The sequence below is a fragment of the Zea mays genome, chromosome 4 (assembly GCF_902167145.1).
Source record: "Zea mays cultivar B73 chromosome 4, Zm-B73-REFERENCE-NAM-5.0, whole genome shotgun sequence".
Taxonomy (NCBI): Eukaryota; Viridiplantae; Streptophyta; class Magnoliopsida; order Poales; family Poaceae; genus Zea; species Zea mays.
The window spans coordinates 242,396,448-242,420,207 of record NC_050099.1 but is presented as its reverse complement, the minus strand read 5'-3'; the positions used below and the strand labels follow the sequence as shown (position 1 = coordinate 242,420,207).

The following is a 23,760-nucleotide window of genomic DNA, read 5'->3' as shown; positions in this document are numbered from 1 at the left end:
ACTGTAGTTGAAACAGCTCAACTGCAGTTAAAGAAGTTCAACTCAGCTGAAAAAGCTCAACTCCAGCTGAAGAAGCTCAACTCAGCTGAAGTTTAGTTCAGCTGAAAATCTCAACTACAGCAAAAGAAGTTCAACTTCTTTTCAACAAGAACACTCTCAGTTTCTCAAACCTAACCATGGTCAACCATAGAACGTTCAAGAGATTTTTTGTTTTCAAAAATAGCTTTTGAATTTGAAGACTTGAGCTATATTAAACACCATTACCTGTGTGGAAACTACTAAGAAAGAATTACATCATGCGACTCAAGATATACATAAACTTTTATATGTCCGTCGCATGGAGTCTCTTCAAGGGAATTGCATATCTGTTTCTTTTGTCCTTAATACTTCCTTTAGTTCCTGTACATTCTAAACATATACTGGGAACAAACTTGTTAGTACCCTTATTTGTTTTGTCATTAAATCACCAAAACCCTCACTTAGTGTTGATTGCACTTACAATCTCCCCATTTTTGGTGATTGATGCCAAAACATATAAGGTCAAAAAGATAAACATTTGAAGTGGTAAAGTTCTTTTGAACAATTGTATATAGATGGCTCCCACCCTTACCCCCAGACATCCTGGTGTCCAGGACACTTGGTTCTGGAACCTTTTTCATACTTATTTTTATAATTCCATTATCATATCCAACAAGCACCCAGTCGTCCGCCATCGATTCATTAACTGGGAGGGGTGTGAGGGTATGGTGGATGCTGACATGACGTCAGCTCTCCGTAATTGCGAGAGAAAGGGGTTAAAGAACATAATGACTATGGAATACCCCTGGAATGACGAAGTTATAGCATAGTTCTATGCCACTCTCTGGGTGAAGAGAGTAGATCAAGAAGATGATGGGTATGATTACCCAGTTATGTACTTCTTTATCTAGGGTTTCTGGCACAAAGTAGGCTATCGTCATTTTGCCCATATCTTGGGCTTCTCTGATGAAGACATTCAGGGCAACAACCTAAAAGTCCATGACATTAGGCTGTCGATGTGGGAGGAACACTAATTTGTTCACATATCTAAGGAGCGGGAGTTTTGGGTAACTTCCAACATGCATAGGTACTATAGGTACCTTAACTCTTTGTCTAGGATGATCGTTCTCCTTGGGGAGAGTCGGATTCTCCTTCTTCTCCTTGCTCCCAACAGTCTTGCCCGCATCAACGTGTTTGACATGATCTGGGAAGAGATCCTTCGTGCTTCCTAGTCGCCTCTCAAGGGGTGTCTCCATGCACCCTTTATCATGAAGACGATCGAAGTGGTCACCCAGATTCGCTTTGAGAAGCCCGTCAGACACTTCCGCTATGTACCGTACTAGGTTGACTCCAACAACCCAGCTGCACGTACTAAGCGAGCTCCCGCAGGGTCTATGGAAGACCTGCTTCTTCCGATGAGCTACCTCTTCAGCCTCCTCATCATGAGTCCTCTCGCGCCGCCGCTGCTTCGCGTCCGATGGACCGCAGCGGGAGAAGCTGAAGTCAGGGCCGGGGACAGGGTCAAGGCCGGGGACTGTTTGTGCGTCTCGCCAAGGGCATCGCTAGCGTATTCACCATGTGCCGCAGCCGGACGATCGAGGAGTCCGTGCACAGGCGACAGACTATGGCGTTGCATGAGGACTTTCGTCGTTATGCCGCCTCCACAGGTCATCCCTGCCTCCTGGGTTTGTCCTCCACCTCTAACCCCCACCTACCCCGAGAACCTCAACGAGTGGCACCAACAGGAGTATGGTGTGCCATTCGTTACTCTTGAGGATGAGGCCGAAGAGTATGATGACTCCTTCTATACTTCGGCTTCTCCTCCTCCCTACCCGGGTCAGGGACCCACTCCCGGTGACCTGAGGCTGCTCGGCCCTGTCACTTTCCTCCTCCTCCCTATCCGAGTCCGGGACCCATTCATGGTGACCTGAGGCCTTCTGCCTCTCATTACCACCACCATCCTCCTCCCCCTCCTTATCAGGGTCCTCCATCCTCATTAGGTTTTCCCTCTGGTGATGAGCCCCCTCGGGAGTCATCATTCGCGGAAGACATGATGCATACTTCCTTCACGGAGTACCCTTCCTACCCTCCTTCCTATCCTCCTCCTTCGGGAGGTTATTGATTCATGTACTCTCTCTCTCTCTCCTTGTTTTGATATTTGCTGCCAAAAAGGGGGAGAAGATCTGAGGATAGCTAGGTTGTTTTTTCTTCGTTTCTTTATCTTTTTGTTTATGTTTTATTTTTATGTTTGGCCACTGTTGTGGCTTATATATTTTTTATCAATCTCTACTACTCCTTAAGAGTGTAAGGAGGGCGTCCACATTTGCTTCACCACGGCTCCGCCCTCACCCTCGCGCTCCCTCACCCGCCAATCTCGCGAGCGAGCCGCGCCCGCCCCATTCCCGCAGCCCGCAGCCATCACCTGCGCGGTCCAAGCCCGGAGATCCGCACTCCCTCGCCACGCCTCCGAGCTCTGCTGCCTCGGGCCACCGGCGCCAATCGGACCTAACCACGCCTAGATGGAGTCGTCGCCGCCCCGAGCTCCGCCCAGGTCGCGCGCTCGCCTGTCAGGACGACTGGACGAGCTCCTCCCCAGCGTCGGTGGTCGGCACTGGCAGCCGAGCTCCTTCCGCGGAGGCGTGGATCCCCCGCTAATCTCGCCGCGCACGCCCTCCCTCACGTCTACAGCTAGCGTGCCTCCGTGGTGCCGCCTCCCCCGTGCCTGCCCCTGCCTCCGCTCAATCCACCCCTCCCCGCACTCGCGCATGGAACCACCCAGCCTCCACCCCCGTCCACCTTGGCCCCGGCACCGTAGGAGGATCTGCGCCTCTCCTAGCCCGCGTGCACCCCCACCGCCTCCTCCTACACCTTCTCCGCCATCAGCATCATCGTCTTCGTCCTCAGCCCTCCCTGCACACTGCAATCGCCTCCTGACGATGCTCGCGTGGGATGGTGACGGCGATGCGACGCTCCGTGGCTTGTGCCCCCACCGCCGCCTCCATCACCTTCTCCGCCATCGGCATCTCTGTCCTTGGTGCGGCAAGGTGAGTCAGCAAACGACTCCACATCATGTCTCTTGGTCTTCTATTCATTTTGTCGAGAGGTGAGAGAACTGCTTCGCACCTACGTTACTGCTGAAGATCCAGCCAGCACACACAGACACCATCGGCGAAGAAGAGGCCAGAGAGAGGATGATACTGGCCGTGCTCTTCGCCAACTCCGATGGAAACACCAGGAGGATGGTTCGTTTGAGTTAGGGGAGAAGACGTGTCGCAGCCGCCTCAAGTAAATTAGTGGTCGGTCTCCCTTGCCATGGAGACGTGAAAGCATTAGCGGTCGGCACCAGCCTTCTTGGCTAGCTAATCTTCATCGTACCCATCAGTTTTTTGAGAAATTTTTCTTGCATATATATAATTGTTGTTGCTTGGTTTGTGGGGGCAAGAACTGTAAGCACAACCCTGAAATACATATACAAGCTAGGAGCTTTATACCGGCAGAGAAAAGGATGTGATCATGCAATATAATGGCAAATCTGATGGTTTTTATTAGAGTGGGTGTTTCTTTAGTAGCTTGAACTTGGTTACAGCTGTAGCAAATCTGACGGGCACCAAGTTTGACTTCTTGGCCTACTCGTCGGCGCTCAAGCATTTGGTACTTGGGCAGGTACTTGGTCAGGTCTACTTATTATACAGTTCTTTCTTGTTCAAGTATCCTTATCTTCATGGTGGCAACATGATTATTCTGGTCACCATGGAAAACTACTCTTTACATATTTGGATACGGACAGACAAGCAGAGAAACACCAGTTGGTCAAGATGTTAGCTGGTTTCCAGCTCGGTGTGATCAGGTCACTTGCACTCTCTATTGCATCTTCAGTTGCTATTGTCATCTGCAACAAAGCTCTCATCTGCACGCTTGGTTTTCTGTTCGGTTAGTACAACATACTTTGTTTTTCCCATGCATCAGTGCACCTTGAATAACAAAGCATCAAGTATAGCTGCTCAGAGCAGGATGTTGACTTGTCTTGTGTATGAACCTATGTAGCTACAACATTAACAAGCTGACATCTGATGGTGTCCTTCTGCACCCTTCATGTGGGATGTGACATAGCGCTTGCATTTTTTAGCCCAAGATAGTTGATGGACAAACAATGATACTCTTTGGGTTGCTGAATAGCACGTCAATTAGCCTTCTCAACCTGAGTTTCGGATTCAACTACTGGATTCTACCAGGTAAGCTCGTTTAGGTACTATCACTACTACAAATTATGTTATATGAGACGGTTAATTTTTAGTTTTTAAGACGCTTATGATGTGTCCAAATTTGATAGAGTCGCAAAAGATGTTCCGTTTTTAAGATGGTTATAAACCGTCTTAAAAGATATTAAATAAGACATTTTTTAATTTATAACCGTCTAAAAAAGGAATTTGTTACGTCATTTTGTCCAATAAACTGTCTTACATTAGGTTTTGTTTAAGACACTTCTTCGAAAGAACTGTTGAAAATACGAACATTATAAGTCACAAAGTATTTATCAAACTGACTAGAATAGCCTATAATAATAGACACTCCAACAGAAAAACCATTGTATTTAGGAGACTAATATTGGACGTTTTAAAAACCGTCTTATTTAGGAGACTGATATTAGACGTTTTGAGAAATGTCTTATTAAGATTTGAAACGACTTACTTGACAGTATATTCTTAAATTACCACATTATAATAATTTAAAAGAGAAAAATACATACACATATATTTAATAACACTATAATTAATATAATATAGATAAATAACATTCAATATCTCATAAATAAGCATTGTCAAATAACTCATACATAAGTGTACTCTAAATTTAAACTTGCTCATCAACTGTTTGTGCTAACATTGAGCCTAACTAAGTATATAACTTGATGAAGTCCATGAAAGGGCAAATACAACTTGATGAAGTCCATGATCTTGTTGGTCTCCAGATCGATCTTGATGGTGTCGTTGGCCTTGATGAGAGGGTCGGGGTAGCGGATGGTGCGGCCGTCGTAGGTGTTCAGGTAGGGGATGCCTTTCTGGCCAAACTGAACAGACCTCACCTTGCAAAGTTTGAACTGCACACAAACCAATAGAAAAGCAGTGAGCATTTCACAAGGCGTACCATGAAAGGGCATGGGAATTTCCAGCGATGTAAATGGATAGATAGACAGAGCAACATTTATTAATAGACCTAACGATTGTAGCACATGACATTTAATAGAGATCTGTCCAAACAGATAAAAAAGATAAACATAAATTCAAGTAAAATATAATATAACTATTTTCAAGGCCAAGTACAATGCAATATAGGCTTCTGGTGGGACTGATCTAGATTGTTGGGTTTCTTGTTCTGCCTTTTTCCCTTGCCATTGAAGAAGCCAAAACCAAATGGTCCAAATGCTGATAGACTTATTGTGGCTGCTCTAGCAGCCAATGGATTAAACGGCAGAGCAGGTTCAGTCCCAAACTTCTAGTCACTATCAAGATCAAAAAACTTATGTCTTTTGGCACAAGGATCCTTCCATAGAATAGGGGTTTGCCAGGTGAGTGAAGGGGAAAGGGCATACAATGCTCACGTGGGTGAAATTTAAACAGTGACCAGAACCACATCATTCCGATGCGCTTGCAAGTTGCAAGGGAGTAACACTACAAATGGCAGTATTATTTCCGGTCGTTTATTGTCAGTCGGATGACAATTAGCAGTGGAGAAAAATGATCCATATGCAATACCTGATTCTGTGTTGAACTGGTACAGATAATCCTAATATTTGATACATCAAAGTTGTGAAATTACCTGTCGGGCAAGATATAGCAGGCCACAAAGATTTTCTTGTAGTTGAGGCATTGTGCCACCATAGTCGACCAGTACCACAAGCCGCAACCCAGTGCAGAGAAACAGGATATTCTGGCAACAACTAGGTTTGTTCATCAACAACCACAGCACAACCTTTTAATTTCAAAGAGGTAGACTAGAGTTAAAATCCAACAGAAATCATAAGTTAGGTAGATTTGTTCATGAATTTACTTTTTCTTCGTGGTCGTGCATTAACACTATTTTTCAATTAATAAAATCCTATATAGTGGTGGGCTGGTGGCTTCCCTGCTGTATTTCCCGTTAAAAAACGACTACAACTACTAAGAGAAAGCAGCAAGCGAGTGGGCACTGACTGTTGAGGAGGCGGCGCTTGGAAGCTGGACGGAGGCGCCACCGGATCCGGGCCGCGCACGCGTTCACCACTTCCAGCATCTCTTTGTACGGCCCCGCCGCCGCTGCCATCTCTGCAGCGAAAGAACTTAAACCGATCACGGAGGCATTAAGAAGAAAACAAGTTTAAGGTTTAGCTGATGCGAGTACCACTAAACCTGCTAGATAGATCAGACAGGCCACACCACACATTCAGACTTCATATTGAAGAAAAGGTAAAAACTTTCATAAGCACATGGGAGAGGCTCATCTGTGTTGCAAAAATTCAGAAACTGACAATATAGAGGTCATCATATTCAAATCAATATATTAGATACAAGTGCATAACTAGCTTGGCAGTTGGCCCCAGCATTCCCCTTCTTTTCCTCCCTAACTGAGTAGGACATATAATGGCAAGTCTTCTTTTAAGAGCGAGTCTTGGTGAAATGAGATGACTAATTTCAAACGGAATACTAAGCTGCAGTCTTAACAGGAGGGGAGGAGGAGCAGAGAACACAGACAAACTTGATGCCAAACTAGGAACAGCTTAAGGAAACCTCGCAAGGTATTTCCAAGCTGTTCACAACAATGTGCGACAGAATAGAATCAACATTATCAACACTAATAACAGGTTTAAAGACTGAAGTAATTGCCATCAATTCAATCTCTAAATACTTCCCCTTAGCACAAAATAAGGTGAAATGGTGGAACCAAATGTTCCTCTTTTTAGTTCTGACTTTACAATATACTTGCTCAATGGAGTTCACATATTGATGGATGATGATTAATCATATATGTCTGAATAAAACAGTTACCTGCACTTTGGATGAACTGGATGTATATTTTTTGTGATATCCACTGTCCATCCCAAATTCAACAAAGAAGTTCGATGACTTTAGGGGTGCAACATGTCCACTCATGAGATTGCCTTCTAAGCTGCTCCCAGTCTTAGGAGCAGGTGCATTTTCTACATATTCAAATCGGGAAGTATGGGGTTTGCTCCTAGCTGTAGTACTTGCAATCACCGATGATGGCAGGACAAGAGCTGTTTCTTCGGGCTTCTGCTCATACAGGCTTTCATTTGGCTACAATGCAGAAGTTGGACAGGAAATTTCACTTTACTTGAACAGACAATTAAACAATTTTTTTAGATTAGCGGGAAGAAATAAAATTAGAGAGTTATAAAGTGAACTTCCCTTTCTCACAGTACAAAATAGGAGAACAGATATTGTTACTTCATAAATGACAACTATAAGTAGAGAAACAGGACCAAATTATAGTGGTGGGCATATAATTAATCAATGACCAAAGACAACCAAATTACCGGGACCAAAATTGAAACTTGTTGGTGAAAGAAGAAAGTAAGATAAAATATAAAACTCAAGTGAAAGAAGAAAGTGTACTTGATACCATAGGACTGCTTTGTCTCAGCAACAGCAGATGATTATAAGAAAATTGTGTGCCAAGTACCACAATATAAACAAAGTGTTATTGGCATAATTGGGGCCAAGAGCTCAACAGAATCTACTATCTTACAAAAGGGTGTTTCCACTGTTCAACTTTGAGAAACAATTGTTATCTTAATAGTTGGACATGACTAGTGTCAGTTTAGTCTTTGTTACCATCAGTTCTGATGAAAATATACTCACACATCAACGCTACAAGTGTTCCCGACATGTCTTATAAAAAGTTTCTATTTATTGTGACATTGAAACAAAACTGAGTGCAAATAAATAACTAGAAACAGTTGTATCTATGCTACAAATGTAAAAGTTGAAATGCACAAGCACATATTAGTTATGATAAACTTACAGATAAATCTTTGATATGGTTCCTCAATTTGTCTGGAGTCCAGCAACATAGTTATCTCTGGAGCACTTTCGCCCATCGTAGTCCTTACTCCTTAGGTGGATGAAATGAATTATTTTAGTACTGCACCCAGCAGATACACAGTTTTTTGTTCATTCTGGAAGATTGCACTGGAGATGACATGCAAAACAATCAGGGTACTGCACAGAATGTGCTTGCCTTCACCGCCACCCATCAGTAAACTTATGGCTTGATTACAACAGCCATGAAACAAGACAGACCATCAAGATCATAGGATCTTGTGACGAGATGAATACAACTAGCTCCATCCTACTAGTCATATGAATTGATCTTTTCGTGTAGCAGTGATGCATTAATCCCAAGCAAACAAGGGTTTAACTCTATTACTGCCTTTAAGTCCTGCATGGAGATGGAATTTGTCTCTGGAGGTATAACAGAACTCTGCCCAGGAACATGGTTATGCACTGATACACCATTTATTAGCTTTCGGCACAGCTGCTGCTTCAATGTCTCATGCCTTAGTTTGCCATGTCGAGACCTTGCTCTAACTAATTCAATGCAAGATCCAATTAACTGCTTCATGAAAACATCAATGCCATTATTCAACAAATTAGCACACTCTATCGAGACCCCTTCCAACCCATTTGCTCCTGCCACTTCGTCTGTCCTTTTCTTCATTGACAAAGTATCACAGAGTTCACCATCTTCAATACAAGTATCAGAGGTATCCTTTGAACTCACAGAAGCAAGGGGTAAAGGTATTTGGGCCACACCAAAACTGCCATGACGTAACTGAATGCCAAGTGGTGCTTGAATGACCAAAGACTACTCAAGTGAAAGATGACATTTTCTAAGCCATGTCCTAATCAAGCAGTAGATGGATACTAAGTTTCAGTCCCAGTAGTGGAAATTATTTGTTATTCAGAATCAAGTACCGGCGGCCGGAGATCGACTGATGCATGAGAGTGCTTTGTGGTGGTGGTGCTCCTCCCATGGTTATCGATCGACAGGTGGTCTCGGAGGTGGTGTCCACGTTCCTGCTGGTGTTCGTCATGTGCGGGGCGGCAGGGATCTACGGTAGCGACAAGGACCGCATCTCGCAGCTGGGGCAGTCGGTCGCCGGCGGGCTCATCGTCACCGTCATGATCTACGCCGTCGGCCACATCTCGGGCGCGCACATGAACCCCGCCGTCACGCTCGCGTTCGCCGTGTTCCGCCATTTCCCCTGGATCCAGGTACGCGACAATGAGTCCAGGATCTGGCCGTCGTGGCCCTCCTCGGAGCGAGGGCAGTGGAGGCAGCAATGGGGAACCGGCGAGGAGCGGGGGCGGTGGAGGCAGCAATGGGGAACCGGTGGCGGAGGATCCAAATGGGGAGGGGAGATGAAAGAAGGGAGAGAGAAGGGGATGGTGGCCTCACACGAGGGTTCCAAAGTGAAAGAAGCTGGTCGTCGGATGGCCGCGTGAGATGGATCAAGTCGCCAGACGGCTGTGATTTTTGGGGCGACGTGGACAGCTCCACCTCGAGAATCCTCTCGTTTTAAACGTAAAGAGATGTTTCTATTATCCAACTTATTTCTATAATGACCCACCATCAGTCGCACACTTTACTCTATAGCGACCGATTATAAGTGGTTAAATTTCTAGACTTTTAGTGATCGATGGGCCATCCCTACAAACACATAATTAGATTTTTCTTTTTAAAAATAAAAAACTAATCGAAAAAATTTGAATAATTACAGGGACTTCTATAGGATATATTAACATGATTTAAACATGTTTTGCGCTTTAGAAACACTATGGAACATACTTAGTTCAATCTAAGCATAATTTATTATTTACTACGTTTTTTCACAGTGTCTTGTCAAAAATATCATACAAAGATGGTTTTATGTTTACAAGTTTCTAGTATACTCACTAACATCTAAGACAGTTTGTATAGTCTAGATGACTCTAATAATATCTTTATTTGAGATGGTTTCATATACAGAAGTGTCTAATATACTAACCAAAATATAAGACAATTCTTGTAAACTTAATGCCTCAAAGGGTATATTTATTTGAGACGGTTTTCAAAATCAATCTGTATTAAATCAATATAAGACATTTCCTACTATATATCTGTCTCAAAAACCTTCTTCATTAAAGACGGATCTCCAACAAACCGTCTTACCTTACTCGTCACCATATGATAAAAGACGCTTCTATAAAATGCACTGGTATTTGTCTTAAGATGTATGTCTTAAATAAGCATATTTCTAGTAGTGTATCTTGATCTGGTCCTCTCTTTTTGATAACAATCCTTATTCAGGTAAGCATATCTGTTCATTCCATTTTTTGTTTATGTTCTTCATCAGTTTCATTGTCAGTAACTAATTATTTAGCTACTCCATTATAAAGTTTGTAAAGTAGAGTTGTAGCAATTTCAAGTAATCTAGAATGGAGTGTTCCGTTTTGTTTCCTGTTAAGTGGTTATGATGTCTGATTTGTTTTCTCCTCTGTACCTTGGGAAAGAATACCCACCACATTGTCAAACTTTATTATCCCTAGCATATGTGCAACTTTTAAATAGTTGTAATGCCTCTCTTTGAAGATATCATAACTTATCCTTTGGTACAAAACTTACTCTATTGCATAAAGAGTGGCTTTTAATTATTTATTTATTTGATGTTGTAGTACCACATCTTCACAAATATGCACTAAATATTCGACGACCATAGTTATTATTCAACAAGCATAGTTATTTTATTGTCTGAAGATCATGTATATGGTGACAAACACAATTCTCATCAGCTTTTGGACCTCTGTACAAGTTCACAAATGCCCGAGCCAGAACCAAATCTTTTGCGTCCCCACCCCCCAATAACTCACACTAAACACTATCATGTTCTGAATTCTTAAAGCCCATCTTCTGGTTATGAAGTCACAGCTAAACCTAAAATGAGTGACAATCTGTTATCAGAAAATTGCATTTGAGCAAAAATCATAAGGCGTCCCCTTCTGCTTGTTGTCGACATCAACCAACCTGCTGGTGGTTCCATCTAGCGACAAGCAGAGTCTATCAGACCCTGCATTCTAGAAATCGGCCGAAGAGAACACCGACACTGGATGATGTGTTCCCTTACCTAACTGTCACATGAGAATCTTATTACCGATTTAATGTCCTTAAAATGTATTCCTTTGCTTATGTATTATGTCTGGAATTGGAAATACTCATTTTTTGTTCATATAAACCTCTGCAACAAAGAGCGTTAAGTCATTAGGTCCTTTGTGACTCTTCCCCACTCTTCTGTAAGTGTTTGCCAATGTCAGCTTCTTTGTTTCCTGTAAATCAATTAGTTATTTAAATGTTGAGTGCATATGGTATTTTTATAGATGCTCCTGCTACTAATTTATATTTTTTTATTACAGTTCCACATGTTTGCATGTATACACATATTTAATGAGAGACATACTTTAGGGATGCATATATTTCAAGGTGTAATTTTCCACACCCTGCTCTTTCTGATTATGCTGTATAAGAGCACGACACGCTAAAAATTGTCAATCTTTATACTACACAATAACACATTTCTATACAACTCTGATCTGCACATGTTGATTTGTTTCTTTTTTAAGAATACTAAATTATTGTTCTATTTCTTGCTTTGTTATTACAAATTGAAAGTGTTATGTATTTTTTGCCTAACTTTATATTTTTCTCGGTTGTACGCCTATACCGATATAATGTTCACATTGTTTAGCTTTTCTTCAGTATTTAAGGATTTTTTAGACTAAAAGCAAAATATTTGCTTTCTTTGCCGAATTATCCTTAAACCCATGCCTTAATATACAAAAGCATTCCAGATTTTTACTGCGAACAACTTGTGCAGAGAAAAAGGAGACACTAAGAGGTGACCAAGCTGGTGGACTCCATGATAACATCTGAATTTGTGCTTCTCGGTCAAACGCCTTCATCCCACGTACTGCATGTGCTTGGTACTGCAGCTTCCCATAGGTACTAGGTGTTTGTTCGTAATTATGAGTTCTGCTACACTATTCTTAACATCCTATGATAATTATCGACAATATAAATAAATATTACTATTCAAGTTCAGCTAGCAAAACCAGGGCGACAATAACCACATATTTTATTCTGCCATGCAAATACAAGATGGTGCACCACATGGTTTCATGCAATCTCAGTTTCAACATGTAAGTTGTTCCAAGAACAACAAAAAACTTTTAGAGGTGTGTCTTTTCCATGGTCTTCGTATGCGATTAGTTAGCATAACATATCAAAAATGTATATTCTATTGTTGTTGTACATTTATTCCATGGCATACATTTTCGTATGTGTATTAACAATTGCATATGCATTTGGCAGGATGACTTAATAAGGACATGTCATAGGGAAATACTATTTCTTCAACTTTTCTTTCTGTTGACTTCTTTTGTGCGAATGGGGATTGTTGACTGAGTAGTTAATATCATATATAAGTTACTCCATGACTTATTAGCAAACTCACATTTGAAATACATAGGTTATCATTTTGTTGAGAGAAACAGTAACAAGTATGGGGTTTCTCATACATCTTTGCAAAGGCGATCCGCAAAGTATGGGGTTTCTCAACTGCCTTGATTGTGTCTACAGTTTTCACAACCTCAACATATGTCACTACTTGCTTTATCATTTTCAAAGATTTTCACCCTACTTCACATATTGTTGCATTGTCAGCCAATCTATGAAACTAGAACAAAATTAAATGGCAATGTGCATTAGTATGAAGCCTGATTGCCAGGGAGCTGGCGCACGCTTGAAGATTAATCCTAATTCCCATCCATGTCTGTCCTGTCCAGAACCGAGTTGGTCTCAGTCAGGTAGATGTTCACGCAATGTACCTATGTGTAGCATTCTAGCGGATGACCAAGCAAGACTAAAGGTGCATGTAATGTATATAGGCATGTCTTGGGGTAGAAACCAAGATGAAATGGGACTGGTGTTATTCCTTGTTTTACGATATCAGAAGATGGAACACGGAGCTGTGGAAGTACTATGCTACAACCCGATCTGTTCCCTGCACTTGCAAGCCAGTGGATGAATGGAGTGCGTGCTGCTTAAGCTGACCTGGATACTAGCTACCATCCAACTGCACAAATATAATGCCATGTTTAAATGCAGGACGCTAATGGTAGCATCCCTTTCTTATGGGGTGTCGACTCCGAGAACCATCTTGTGTTCTCTGACGATGTTGTGATCCTAAAGACAGGCTGCGAAAACTTGTACGCGTCATTCCCCAAAGGTAACTACTAAAACAGAACACCATTTTCTTATGCATCACCGTAGCAACGCACGGGCATATACCTAGTGAATATAATAAAACATTTGGTATGTTATCCACTGTAATATGATGGTTCGGTCATCATCATTTGTCTCATTCGTTTTGATATTTATGCTGCTATGTGATATAAATGATGAGTGTTTAGAAGTAGTCATATGCATCACAGTTTTCTTTATGACACTCCTGCACCCATCGGATAATTGTATTTAGTGTGGACTTGGTCACTACCTCTAAAGGTGCTGCTAGCTTAACATATTATGTCAACACACTTGATTCAAAATTTGTGCACACATTTAGTGGGAGCCATCTACATACAATTGTTCAAAATAACTTTGACACTTCAAATATTTATCCTTTTTTGACCTTATATGTTTTGGCATCAATCACAAAAAAGGGGGAGATTGTAAGTGCAATCAACCCTAAGTGAGGGTTTTGGTGATTTAATAACAAAACAAATAAGGGTACTAACAAGTTTGCTCCCAGTATATGCTTATAATGTACAGGAACTAAAGGAGTCAAAACCACTGGTGAGAAATCAAAAAGGAAGTATCAAGGACAAAAGAAACACATATGTAGTTCCCTTGAAAAGACTCCATACAACGGACGTATAAAATTTTATGTATATCTTGAGTCGCAGGATGTAATTCTTCCTTAGTAGTTTTCGGACAGTAATGGTGTTTGCTATAGCTCAAGCCTTCAAATTCAAAAGCTATTTTTGAAAACCAAAAATCTCTTGAACACTTTATGGCTGACCATGGTTAGGTTTGAGAAACTGAGAGTGTTCTTGTTGAAAAGCAATTGAACTTATTCGGCTGCAGTTGAGCTTTATTAGCTGAACTAAACCTCAGCTGAGTTGAGCTTCTTCAACTACAGTTGAGCTTTTTTAGCTGAGCAGAACTTTAGTTGAGTTGAACTTCTTCAATTGCAGTTGAGCTTTTACAACTACAGTTGAGCTTTCTCAACTCCAGCTGAACTTCAACTATGAAACTCTTTGACCATACACCAGTTGAACTTGCCTCCGGGCAGTTGAACTGGGGTTTTCTCTCCTGAACTCTCTGGTCAAGACTAGTTGAACAGGTCCTTAGGGGCGGTTCAACTAGTCTCTGACCCCTCTGACCAACAGTCTGCCAGTCAGACTAGAAACAGGTCGACAGAGTTGTCAGGGGCGGTTCAACCGCCCCCCAGGGCAGTTCAACCAGTCTAGGTCAACTTGGCCAGACTGCGCGTTAGTCAGCCAGTCAGTCTGACAGTGAGACTGGCAGACAGTCTACTAGACCTGCTAAGGGCGGTTCAACCAGCTTGAGTCGGGGTTCTGGTTCAAACGGCTATTTTTTGAGCCGTGACTATAAATAGGACCCCACACCCCTCTCGTTAATGTTGCTGGTCACACCTACATTCATTGCTCACCTAACTTGAGACAAAGGCACACCTCTCTCCCTCTCTCACACACTCAAAACTTGCTCTAGATTCAACTTGGTTGAAGGAGCCTTTTGTTGTGAGGTTTGTGCTTGTGCTCACGAATTTGGTTTTCCTCTTACATCTCATTCTAAGTTATTGAGCTTGTTGCAAACACCTCTTGTGTGTTGGTGTCCTTGAAACCCTAGGTTTCAAGGCGGTTTGAGGTTTCTTGATAGTCTCCAAGTTTGTGAACGACCCCCAAGAAGTTTGTAATCCCTACTCTTGTGAGCAACATTTGAGATAAGGAATCCCTTGACCTTGGTGGTCGGGTTTTGGAGGATTAGGTTTGAAAAAGACCTGGCCCTTTTGTTGGTGACTTGTTCTCAAATGCTAAGAGTTAAGAACAAGGCAACATAAAAAATGTTAATCGTTAATGTCCTTCGTCCTCCGAAGCATTATTTCCCTTAGGACGTAATGACTTGCGGACGAAGGTTCTGAAGGACATACCTTCATAAATTCATCAAGCAATGACGAAGGATGAAATATAAAGAATGTAAAAGAAAACATGAACAATAATTTATTATTATTGGGCATAAATAAAAATATTATTGAACTACAAGTGTACCTTCAATCGGAAGGAAATGACAATACAAGCGTGACGCAAAAAGCGAATGCCAAGTCAGCGTGAACAGTACGGGGATACTGTTCACCTATTTATAGACACGGAACACAGCCCTTACAAAATTACATTCATGCCCTTTACATTTGATAATAACTATATAGTAGTCTATCGAGGTCTGAATAGCCTTTTCATCTTTAAGTCGGTTCCACTCTTTGCTGTTACGCCGAAGCTTTCCTGCTCGCACCTTCGGCTCTGATCAATCTTCGTATTATTCCGGTCTACTGCAATGCCGACTTTAGTCCGAGGGTACCTGTTCACACATTGTACTGCAGAAATACTGTTAAATCCTGTTTTTGAGGACCTTCGGACGCCGAAGGTCCCCAACAGTAGCCCCTCGCAATATTAATTTGTTTGAAATAATAAATTTAGATTGTGATATGGACGAAGGCTTTACGCCGAAGGTCCGAAAAAACACCTTCCCTCTGCTAGAATAGCAATATTCAATGACAAGTGGGGTCTTTCAGCTTTCGACGCACCGAGCATATAAATACGGCCATACCGCAAACTCATTTTGCACGCTTTCTGGCCAACCACTCCCGCTTACTCAATTTTTAGCTCTTGTGCACTGTGATTTGCTAAGCTTTTAGCTTTGAAGCTTCGGATTTGAAAACAGTTTTTTAGCGTTTCCGAAGATGTCTGAAGCTGCTAAGAAGGCTGCTGCTGAGATGAAGCTGAGTCTTGATGAAGAGAAGAACTTGGGGTTTCTTATAGCGATGTCGAAAACCAACACAGAAAAAATCACCAAGGAGATTTTGGAAGGTCTATCTGAAGATACTGGTGACAGTGAAAGTTATGATGTGGATAGCGGTGACGAAGACTCCGAAGATCGTCCCTGGCGACCAAGTCATTCAGTTTATGGTAGATCAACTATCAAAGAGAATCATCTTGTTAACATGAGAGGAAGGTATTTCCGGGATCTGTCCGTTGTGAGGGCCGACGAAGGGGAGAAGACTTGTCCACACCCTGAAGAGAATGAAGTCGTAGTGTTCCGAAGCTTTTTGAAGGCCGGACTGCGATTGCCCTTGAGCAGCTTCGTCGTGGAGGTGCTGAAGATTTTTGAAGTCTATCTTCACCAACTTACCCCCGAGGCAATCATAAGGCTGAACATCTTCGTGTGGGCCGTGCGAAGCCAAGGTCTGGAGCCTAATGCAAAGAGTTTCTGCAATATGCACGAATTATCATACGAAACAATACCTTGGGGTAAGGAACAATATCACAATAACTTTGGCTGCTACAATTTTGTTTCTCGGTCTGGGTCAAGCTGCCCCGTGCCAACTTTTCGGAAGAGATGGCCCAGCGGCTGGATGACAGAATGGTTCTATGTAAAAAATGATCTGAAAGCACGAGAAGATATCAAAGGTATAATTATGCGTCCTATTTGGCAAAGCTTCGGCCTTCGCAGGCCGAAGGTTGAAATAAATGAAGCTGCCGAAGAATGCCAGAGAGCCTTCGGCGTTGTCTGCTCTTTTATAGGAACAAGGGACTTAGTACAAGAGCATATCGCCTTCAGGGTGTGGCCGCTTGCGGAGAAATGGGAAATGCCACAAGAAACCATTAAAGGGGCCAACGAAGGTGGACTTATCAGATTTAAGTACACTTTTAAATTTGGAGATAAATTTATTGAGCCAGATGATGAGTGGTTGAAAAGCATTGACAATTTAAGTGATGAGCTGCTTGGGACCTACTCGAAGGCCGAAGATACTGCAATGTCAGCAGCCTTCGGAGGCCGAAAAAAGAAGAGACTGAATCGGGTATTTGATGCCATCGGGTTTGTCTACCCTGACTATTGCTATCCCATTCGAAGGCAGAAGAGAAAAAACACAACCTCTGCAAAAGAAGAAGCTGCAACTGCTCCTAGCGAGCCAGAACCGAAAAGAAAGAAGATAAAGGTTCTTACGCATCGTCCGCGTTATATTGAACCAGCTTCGGTGCCCGAGTTTACCGGAGAAACTTCTTCGGCCACCGAAGCTGAAAAACCAACCGAGCCGGCCTTGTTGCCAGAAATCGCAGAAACGGCTGAAGTGCCAACAAAGGTAGAATTGGAACAATCAAACATTTTGTTGTCAGAAACAAAAGAGAAAACCGAAGCGCCATCCACAGAAAAAATTGAAGAGGTAAAAGAAGCAACTGAGGGCTCCAAAACATCCGGAGTTTTGAGTCCTGCAGCAAACGTTGAGACAGTAAAGAATCAAAAAGTGCCAGCCATGACTCCGAAAAGAAAGAGGATGGCCAATGTGCTAGATGTACTAGAAACAATCAAATCTTCAAGCACACCTCCGAAGAAAGCTGCTGTCACTCTTGAAGCAGCGACTGAAATTTCTGGCTCTACAGCTCCAGAGCAAGAGATTGAAGCCGAAGCTGGGCCCTCAGAGCCCGCAAAGATAAAACCCTTGGAAAGTGAGGCCGAAAAAATAACAAAGCCAACCTTTGTTGAAGAAACTGGTGTTGTTACCCCCGAAGCGTCCCCCAAAATTCGTGATTATATTTTCCGTCATGCTTCGGGGAAAAAATTAACAGAAAAAGAAGAACAAGAGGCCCAGCACTATGCCCAAAAACTGAAGTATCCAAAGGGGGCGTTAATATTTAATGGCAGTGGAGAAGAAGACTTCTTGTATTGTCTTCCCGACAGCAAGGAGATTTCTGTCTGCCGGGAGATGAGCAAGAGCTTCGGATTCCCGACTTTAGAAGACGGGCTCTCGGTGTTGTCGAAGAACGATCTGGCCGACAGCCTGGCTTACAATAGTTTAAAGGTGCGACAAATGAAATTTTTGTATTTTTCGTTGAGTCCAAAATTTTTCGTTTGTTAAAACTTATTGACATACACATATTTCTTTTTGCAGGGCCTGATACTTAGCAATGCCCTCAGGGCACAGAAAGATGCTGAAGACGAAAGTTGTACTATAGCCCTGAGCAACCTTCGTTCCGAAGTAATTGAACTGAGGAACGAAGGTCTCGAAAAAGACAAAATATTATACTCATTGATAAATAAAATAAAGGAGGACGAAGCTGCTTTTAAAAGTCAAGCTGAAGCTCAGAAACGCGAAATTGAAGACCTTCGGAAACAACTGGCCAGAGCCAAGGAAGAACGCATACTTGAAGAAACAAAGCGTGAACTCAGCGATCAATGGGCAGATCATCTAGAAGTGACTGTTGAAGAGCTTCGTTCGTCCAAAAAGAGATGCTACAACAAATCTATAGATTGTGTTAAGAAATTAAAGGCTAGCTTCGCCAAGGTTGGCGCGTTCTCAAGTGAGGAAAACTTTTCGAGAGGCAATCCCGAAGGTGCTATCGAATGGATTGGCCACGAAGCTGAAGCCTTCGAAGAAATTTTAAATAGCCGAGGAGATATATGTGCCTTCTCTGGCGCCAGAGGGATTGCCACTATCTTAGAGAAGAAGGGCTGTGAACATGTAAAAATTTTAGCACAGTCTGAAGCTGCTTTGTCCTTTGAAGATACAAAAGATCCTTCGGCCGAAGCTAGTATAATTGGTGGAAAATTTTTTACCGATATCTGGGATAATGGTGGCCGAGAAATGGCCGGAGAAATTATTCGAAGAAGTGAGAAGGGCATTCACGATGCTAGAGAAGTAGCCGAGGCTGCTGTCAAGAGCGCAGAGGCCGAAGGTCCATTAGGTACTAAATAATAGTTTTTATCGTGTTGTAACCTTTAGGCTTTAAGATTTGTTTGCGATTTTGTAATAGCAATGTAGCCGTGTCATGTCCTTCCTCAGATCCTACTGAAGTATCTCCGGGTGCTCGGCCTAGGGGTGATGATGAAATTAAAAAGATGGCTGAAGCTATCATGGATGAAGTTGTCGATCGACTGCTGAACGAAGCTGCAGGAGTGGTACTTAGGGAGGACTAAATGCTATTGTAAAAACATTTTAAATGTAACATGTGTAATATCTTGTAATCCTGTATGTAATATATTTGTCTTATTTTTCTTTATGGTTCAATTCTTTACGATGCATGAAACTTTACATACGTGCCGTTTTTGAGTCTGGCGAAAAAACACCTTCCCTTCTTTTCATGCTTCGTGAAGAAGAATTACCATTTATCACAACAATATCCGAAGTATCCCGAAAAGTGTTGAAGCTTCGTAGAAACATTCCTCAAGGCTATACTTCAGAGATCAATATTGTTTCTCCTTGTAACTTGGCATGATTTGCCCCTTTTTCAAAGCGTTTTCCCGAAGATTGATATCATATCTCTTTCTTATGCCACATGCAGTATGATGTATGATGCTTATGTTATGCAAAATGATGTGATGATGTTATGCTATGTAAGGTGATATTCCGAAGGTACACGCATATCTGCGCGATAAAACACAATCTTTTTGCGAACCAGCGTTAACTTTTCGCTATAAGCCTCCCTTAGGAGCTTCTTCGCCTTTTACTTCAGCGGAATCAGCGTTGACTTTTCGCTGTAAGCTCTGCATTCCCTTAGGAACGTCTTTGGAGCTTCTTCGCCCTTTACTTAGGCGGTATCAGCGTTGACTTTTCGCTGTAAGCTCTGCATTCCCTTAGGAACGACTTTGGAGCAGAAAACTTACACTGCGCTCCCTTCGGAACGACTTTTTGTGACTTCATCAAACTTACTCTGCGTTCCTTAGAACGACTTTTTATTGCTTCGAAGAATTTTCGATAGTCCGAAGGTCCTTTTTATTATCACAAGCCTGTGAATAAAACATATTTTTCTTGTAGGAATCAACGAAACTAATTACATGAAACCTAAACAATGTCCTTTATTACAGAAAATAAAACTGAATAAAAAAGATTGCTATTAAGGTAGGATATTTGTCAATAGATGTGCTTTGATTCTGGCACAGTGCTGTTGACCGTGCGAGCTTCGGACTGTTCTCTGAAGTCCCTTTGATGTGGAGCATATTGGCTCCCTTCTGGCTGCTGGCCTTGCTGCAACGGAGGTGGAGGCGGAGGCTGTTGCCAGGAAGCTTGAGGCTGACTCGTCGAAGCAACAGAGACTGCAGGATGGTTGCCCACATATTCTGGGATGTAGGGCGAATGATACGAAGCTGTATGCATGACCTGCTTCGGCTGAGCTTGTTGTGCTGCTGCTTCAGTTATTTCCTTTTGCTTCTGAATAGTGACATGGCACATCCTGGTAGTATGGCCTTTGTTCTCACCGCAGAATAAGCAAAAGATTCTTCTTGGTTGATCGCCAAATCTTCCTCCGAAGCCCCTGGCGCCTCTGCCTCTTGGAGCTGGAGGTCGGAAGGAACTTTGTTGTTGCCCTGAAGCCTGTGAGGAGTATTGTGGCCTTTGTTGCTGACTCCCTTTATCATCATTCTGAGTGGAACTGTGAATTGACCTGACATGCCTCGGGTAAAACCTTCCTCCGAAGCCCCTGGTCATTTCAGAAAACCTGAAAGCCTCCTCCCTTCTTTGACGAAAATCATTGTCAGCTCGAATGTATTCGTCCATCTTCTGGAGCAGCTTTTCCAGCGTTTGTGGTGGCTTCCTGGCAAAATACTGTGCTGACGGCCCTGGCCGAAGCCCCTTGATCATAGCCTCAATGACAATCTCATTGGGCACTGTTGGCGCCTGTGCCCTCAATCGTAAAAACCTTCGGACATATGCCTGAAGGTATTCTTCATGGTCCTGAGTGCATTGGAAGAGAGCCTGAGCAGTGACCGGCTTCGTCTGAAACCCTTGAAAGCTAGTTAACAGCAAGTCCTTCAGCTTCTGCCATGAGGTGATCGTTCCTGGTCGAAGGGAGGAATACCAGGTTTGAGCAACGCTTCTGACAGCCATAACGAAAGATTTGGCCATGACTGAAGCATTGCCACCGTACGAAGACACTGTTGCTTCGTAGCTCATCAAAAACTGCTTCGGGTCTGAGTGGCCATCAAATACGGGGAGCTGAGGCGGCTTGTAGGACGGGGGCCAAGGTGTAGCCTGCAGCTCAGCGGACAGGGGAGAAGCATCATCAAAAACAAAATTCCCATGATGGAAATTGTCATACCAGTCATCTTCGTTGGGAAAACCCTCCTGATGAAGATCTTGATGCTGAGGCCTTCGGTGTTGCTCATCCTGAGCAAGATGGTGAACTTCTTCAGAGGCTTCGTCTATCTGCCTCTGCAGTTCAGCTAGCCTGGCCATCTTCTCCTTCTTGCGTTGAACCTGCTGCTGAAGGATTTCCAGATTTTGAATCTCCTGATCTAGATCATCCTCCGGAGGTGTTGGACTGGTAGCCTTCCTCTTCTGGCTTCGTGCCTCTCTAAGAGAAAGGACGTCTTGATTGGGGTCCAGCGGCTGCAGCGTGCCAGCCCCTGGTGCTGAAGTCTTCTTCGGCGGCATGACGAAGGTGATGCTTGCCGAAGGTGTTGAAAAGCTCAAGAAATGGAAGTGAGTTCACCGGAGGTGGGCGCCAATGTTGGTGACTTGTTCTCAAATGCTAAGAGTTAAGAACAAGGCAACATAAAAAATGTTAATCGTTAATGTCCTTCGTCCTCCGAAGCATTATTTCCCTTAGGACGTAATGACTTGCGGACGAAGGTTCTGAAGGACATACCTTCATAAATTCATCAAGCAATGACGAAGGATGAAATATAAAGAATGTAAAAGAAAACATGAACAATAATTTATTATTATTGGGCATAAATAAAAATATTATTGAACTACAAGTGTACCTTCAATCGGAAGGAAATGACAATACAAGCGTGACGCAAAAAGCGAATGCCAAGTCAGCGTGAACAGTACGGGGATACTGTTCACCTATTTATAGACACGGAACACAGCCCTTACAAAATTACATTCATGCCCTTTACATTTGATAATAACTATATAGTAGTCTATCGAGGTCTGAATAGCCTTTTCATCTTTAAGTCGGTTCCACTCTTTGCTGTTACGCCGAAGCTTTCCTGCTCGCACCTTCGGCTCTGATCAATCTTCGTATTATTCCGGTCTACTGCAATGCCGACTTTAGTCCGAGGGTACCTGTTCACACATTGTACTGCAGAAATACTGTTAAATCCTGTTTTTGAGGACCTTCGGACGCCGAAGGTCCCCAACACCTTTGTGGGCTCCTCAACGGGGAGTATGACACTTTTGTGGTGTGGCCGAATCTCGGGATAAATCTTGTGTCTCGTGTTCTTGCTTGCCTTGTGATTGAGATCTTTTGTTAGCAAGATAGATATATAGATTTTTCTCGCCGTGTGGACCTTGTGGTGAAATAGCTCTCATATCTTCACTCTCCACACTTTGACTATTAGTTGCATTTTTCCTCTCCAAGGGATTCACAATATATATTTTTAATGCTCATTTATTTTGTACTTAACAAAAACAATTAAAACCAACATGTCAACATGGCGGACGTGTAGAAAACAAAAAGAAATTAGAAAAATAAGTTGGTTATGGTAATTGGATTGATATGTATATCCATATAGGGGAATTTATAGGGGGAACAGTTGCGGAAAGAGTGAATATATGGGAGGGGATCTTGCTGACGTGGCTGTATAGTAGCATTTAGGGGGGAAATTTAGGAGGCACCGCTGTGGACAGCCTTAGATCGTCTGCAGCGCTCTCCCCTCCCCTACCCCTGTAGCCGTATAGCGTGGCCCTCTCACCGCAACGGTCGCCGCTACAAGGCCCCCTTCGTGCTACAGTTCAAGGGGCATACATAGTGATCCGCCACATATAGGGATGCACTGTGCGTCCCCATTTGACTTAGTATGAGTGCTCAGTGGTATTTGTTAGCTGTGTGAAAAAAGATAGTGGGTGATGAATAGTGATATTTTATGGTTGTAATGGTGTATAGGGGGAGTATTTAGAGGAAACCGATGTGGGAGATGAAAAAGTAGGGGTTAAACTGTTGAAATCGGAGTAAAGCTGAAGAGGCTTACTGCTTTCATCTCGTTTCAGGTTAGTCCCAAAACTGCGTTTTGGCAGATCATCATCTACTGCATCGTCCTGCTACAGATGAGCATTAAAATAAATAAGCATTACAAAATGTGCATAACATTTAAGTTAAATTTAATTTTGGAATTCAATAACTACTTACTTAATTATTGTGTGTCTTCTAGATTTTTCTTAAACATTGAGTACGTTCATACATATGTTTACAAATTTGTTGTGCATTGAATATTTTTAGACGAATCAACATGATATGAATATTCAACCAAGCTTTTGTTGCAAGCACACAACCAACAACCGTACACAGCAAGACACACACACACACACACACACATATATATATATATATATATATATATATATATATATATATATATATATATATATATATATATATATATAGGGCAGGTATAACGGGAGCTCTGGGCTTCCAA

The 23,760-nt window shown here is 42.6% G+C and overlaps 1 protein-coding gene and 1 long non-coding RNA gene across 2 annotated transcripts; one reads left to right on the top strand and one right to left on the bottom strand.

Annotated features, from left to right (window-relative positions):
* Positions 1-4,799: 4,799 nt before the first annotated feature.
* LOC103654848 (uncharacterized) lies at positions 4,800-7,047 on the bottom strand. Its single transcript, XR_004857982.1, has 2 exons — positions 5,836-7,047; positions 4,800-5,116 (listed from the first exon to the last, which is right to left on the bottom strand). It is a non-coding gene; the product is annotated as an uncharacterized lncRNA (long non-coding RNA).
* A 995-nt stretch (positions 7,048-8,042) lies between these two features.
* Positions 8,043-9,521, top strand: LOC109946109 (aquaporin NIP1-2). The gene has a single exon (XM_020552905.2). The coding sequence runs from the start codon at positions 9,015-9,017 to the stop codon at positions 9,519-9,521; it is 507 nt and encodes a 168-aa protein (XP_020408494.1). The 5' UTR covers positions 8,043-9,014.
* Positions 9,522-23,760: the final 14,239 nt, after the last annotated feature.

Coding starts and splice junctions, on each gene's coding strand:
- LOC109946109 (XM_020552905.2), top strand. CDS start 9,015: ATGAGAGTGCTTTGTGGTGGTGGTGCTCCTCCCATGGTTATCGATCGA.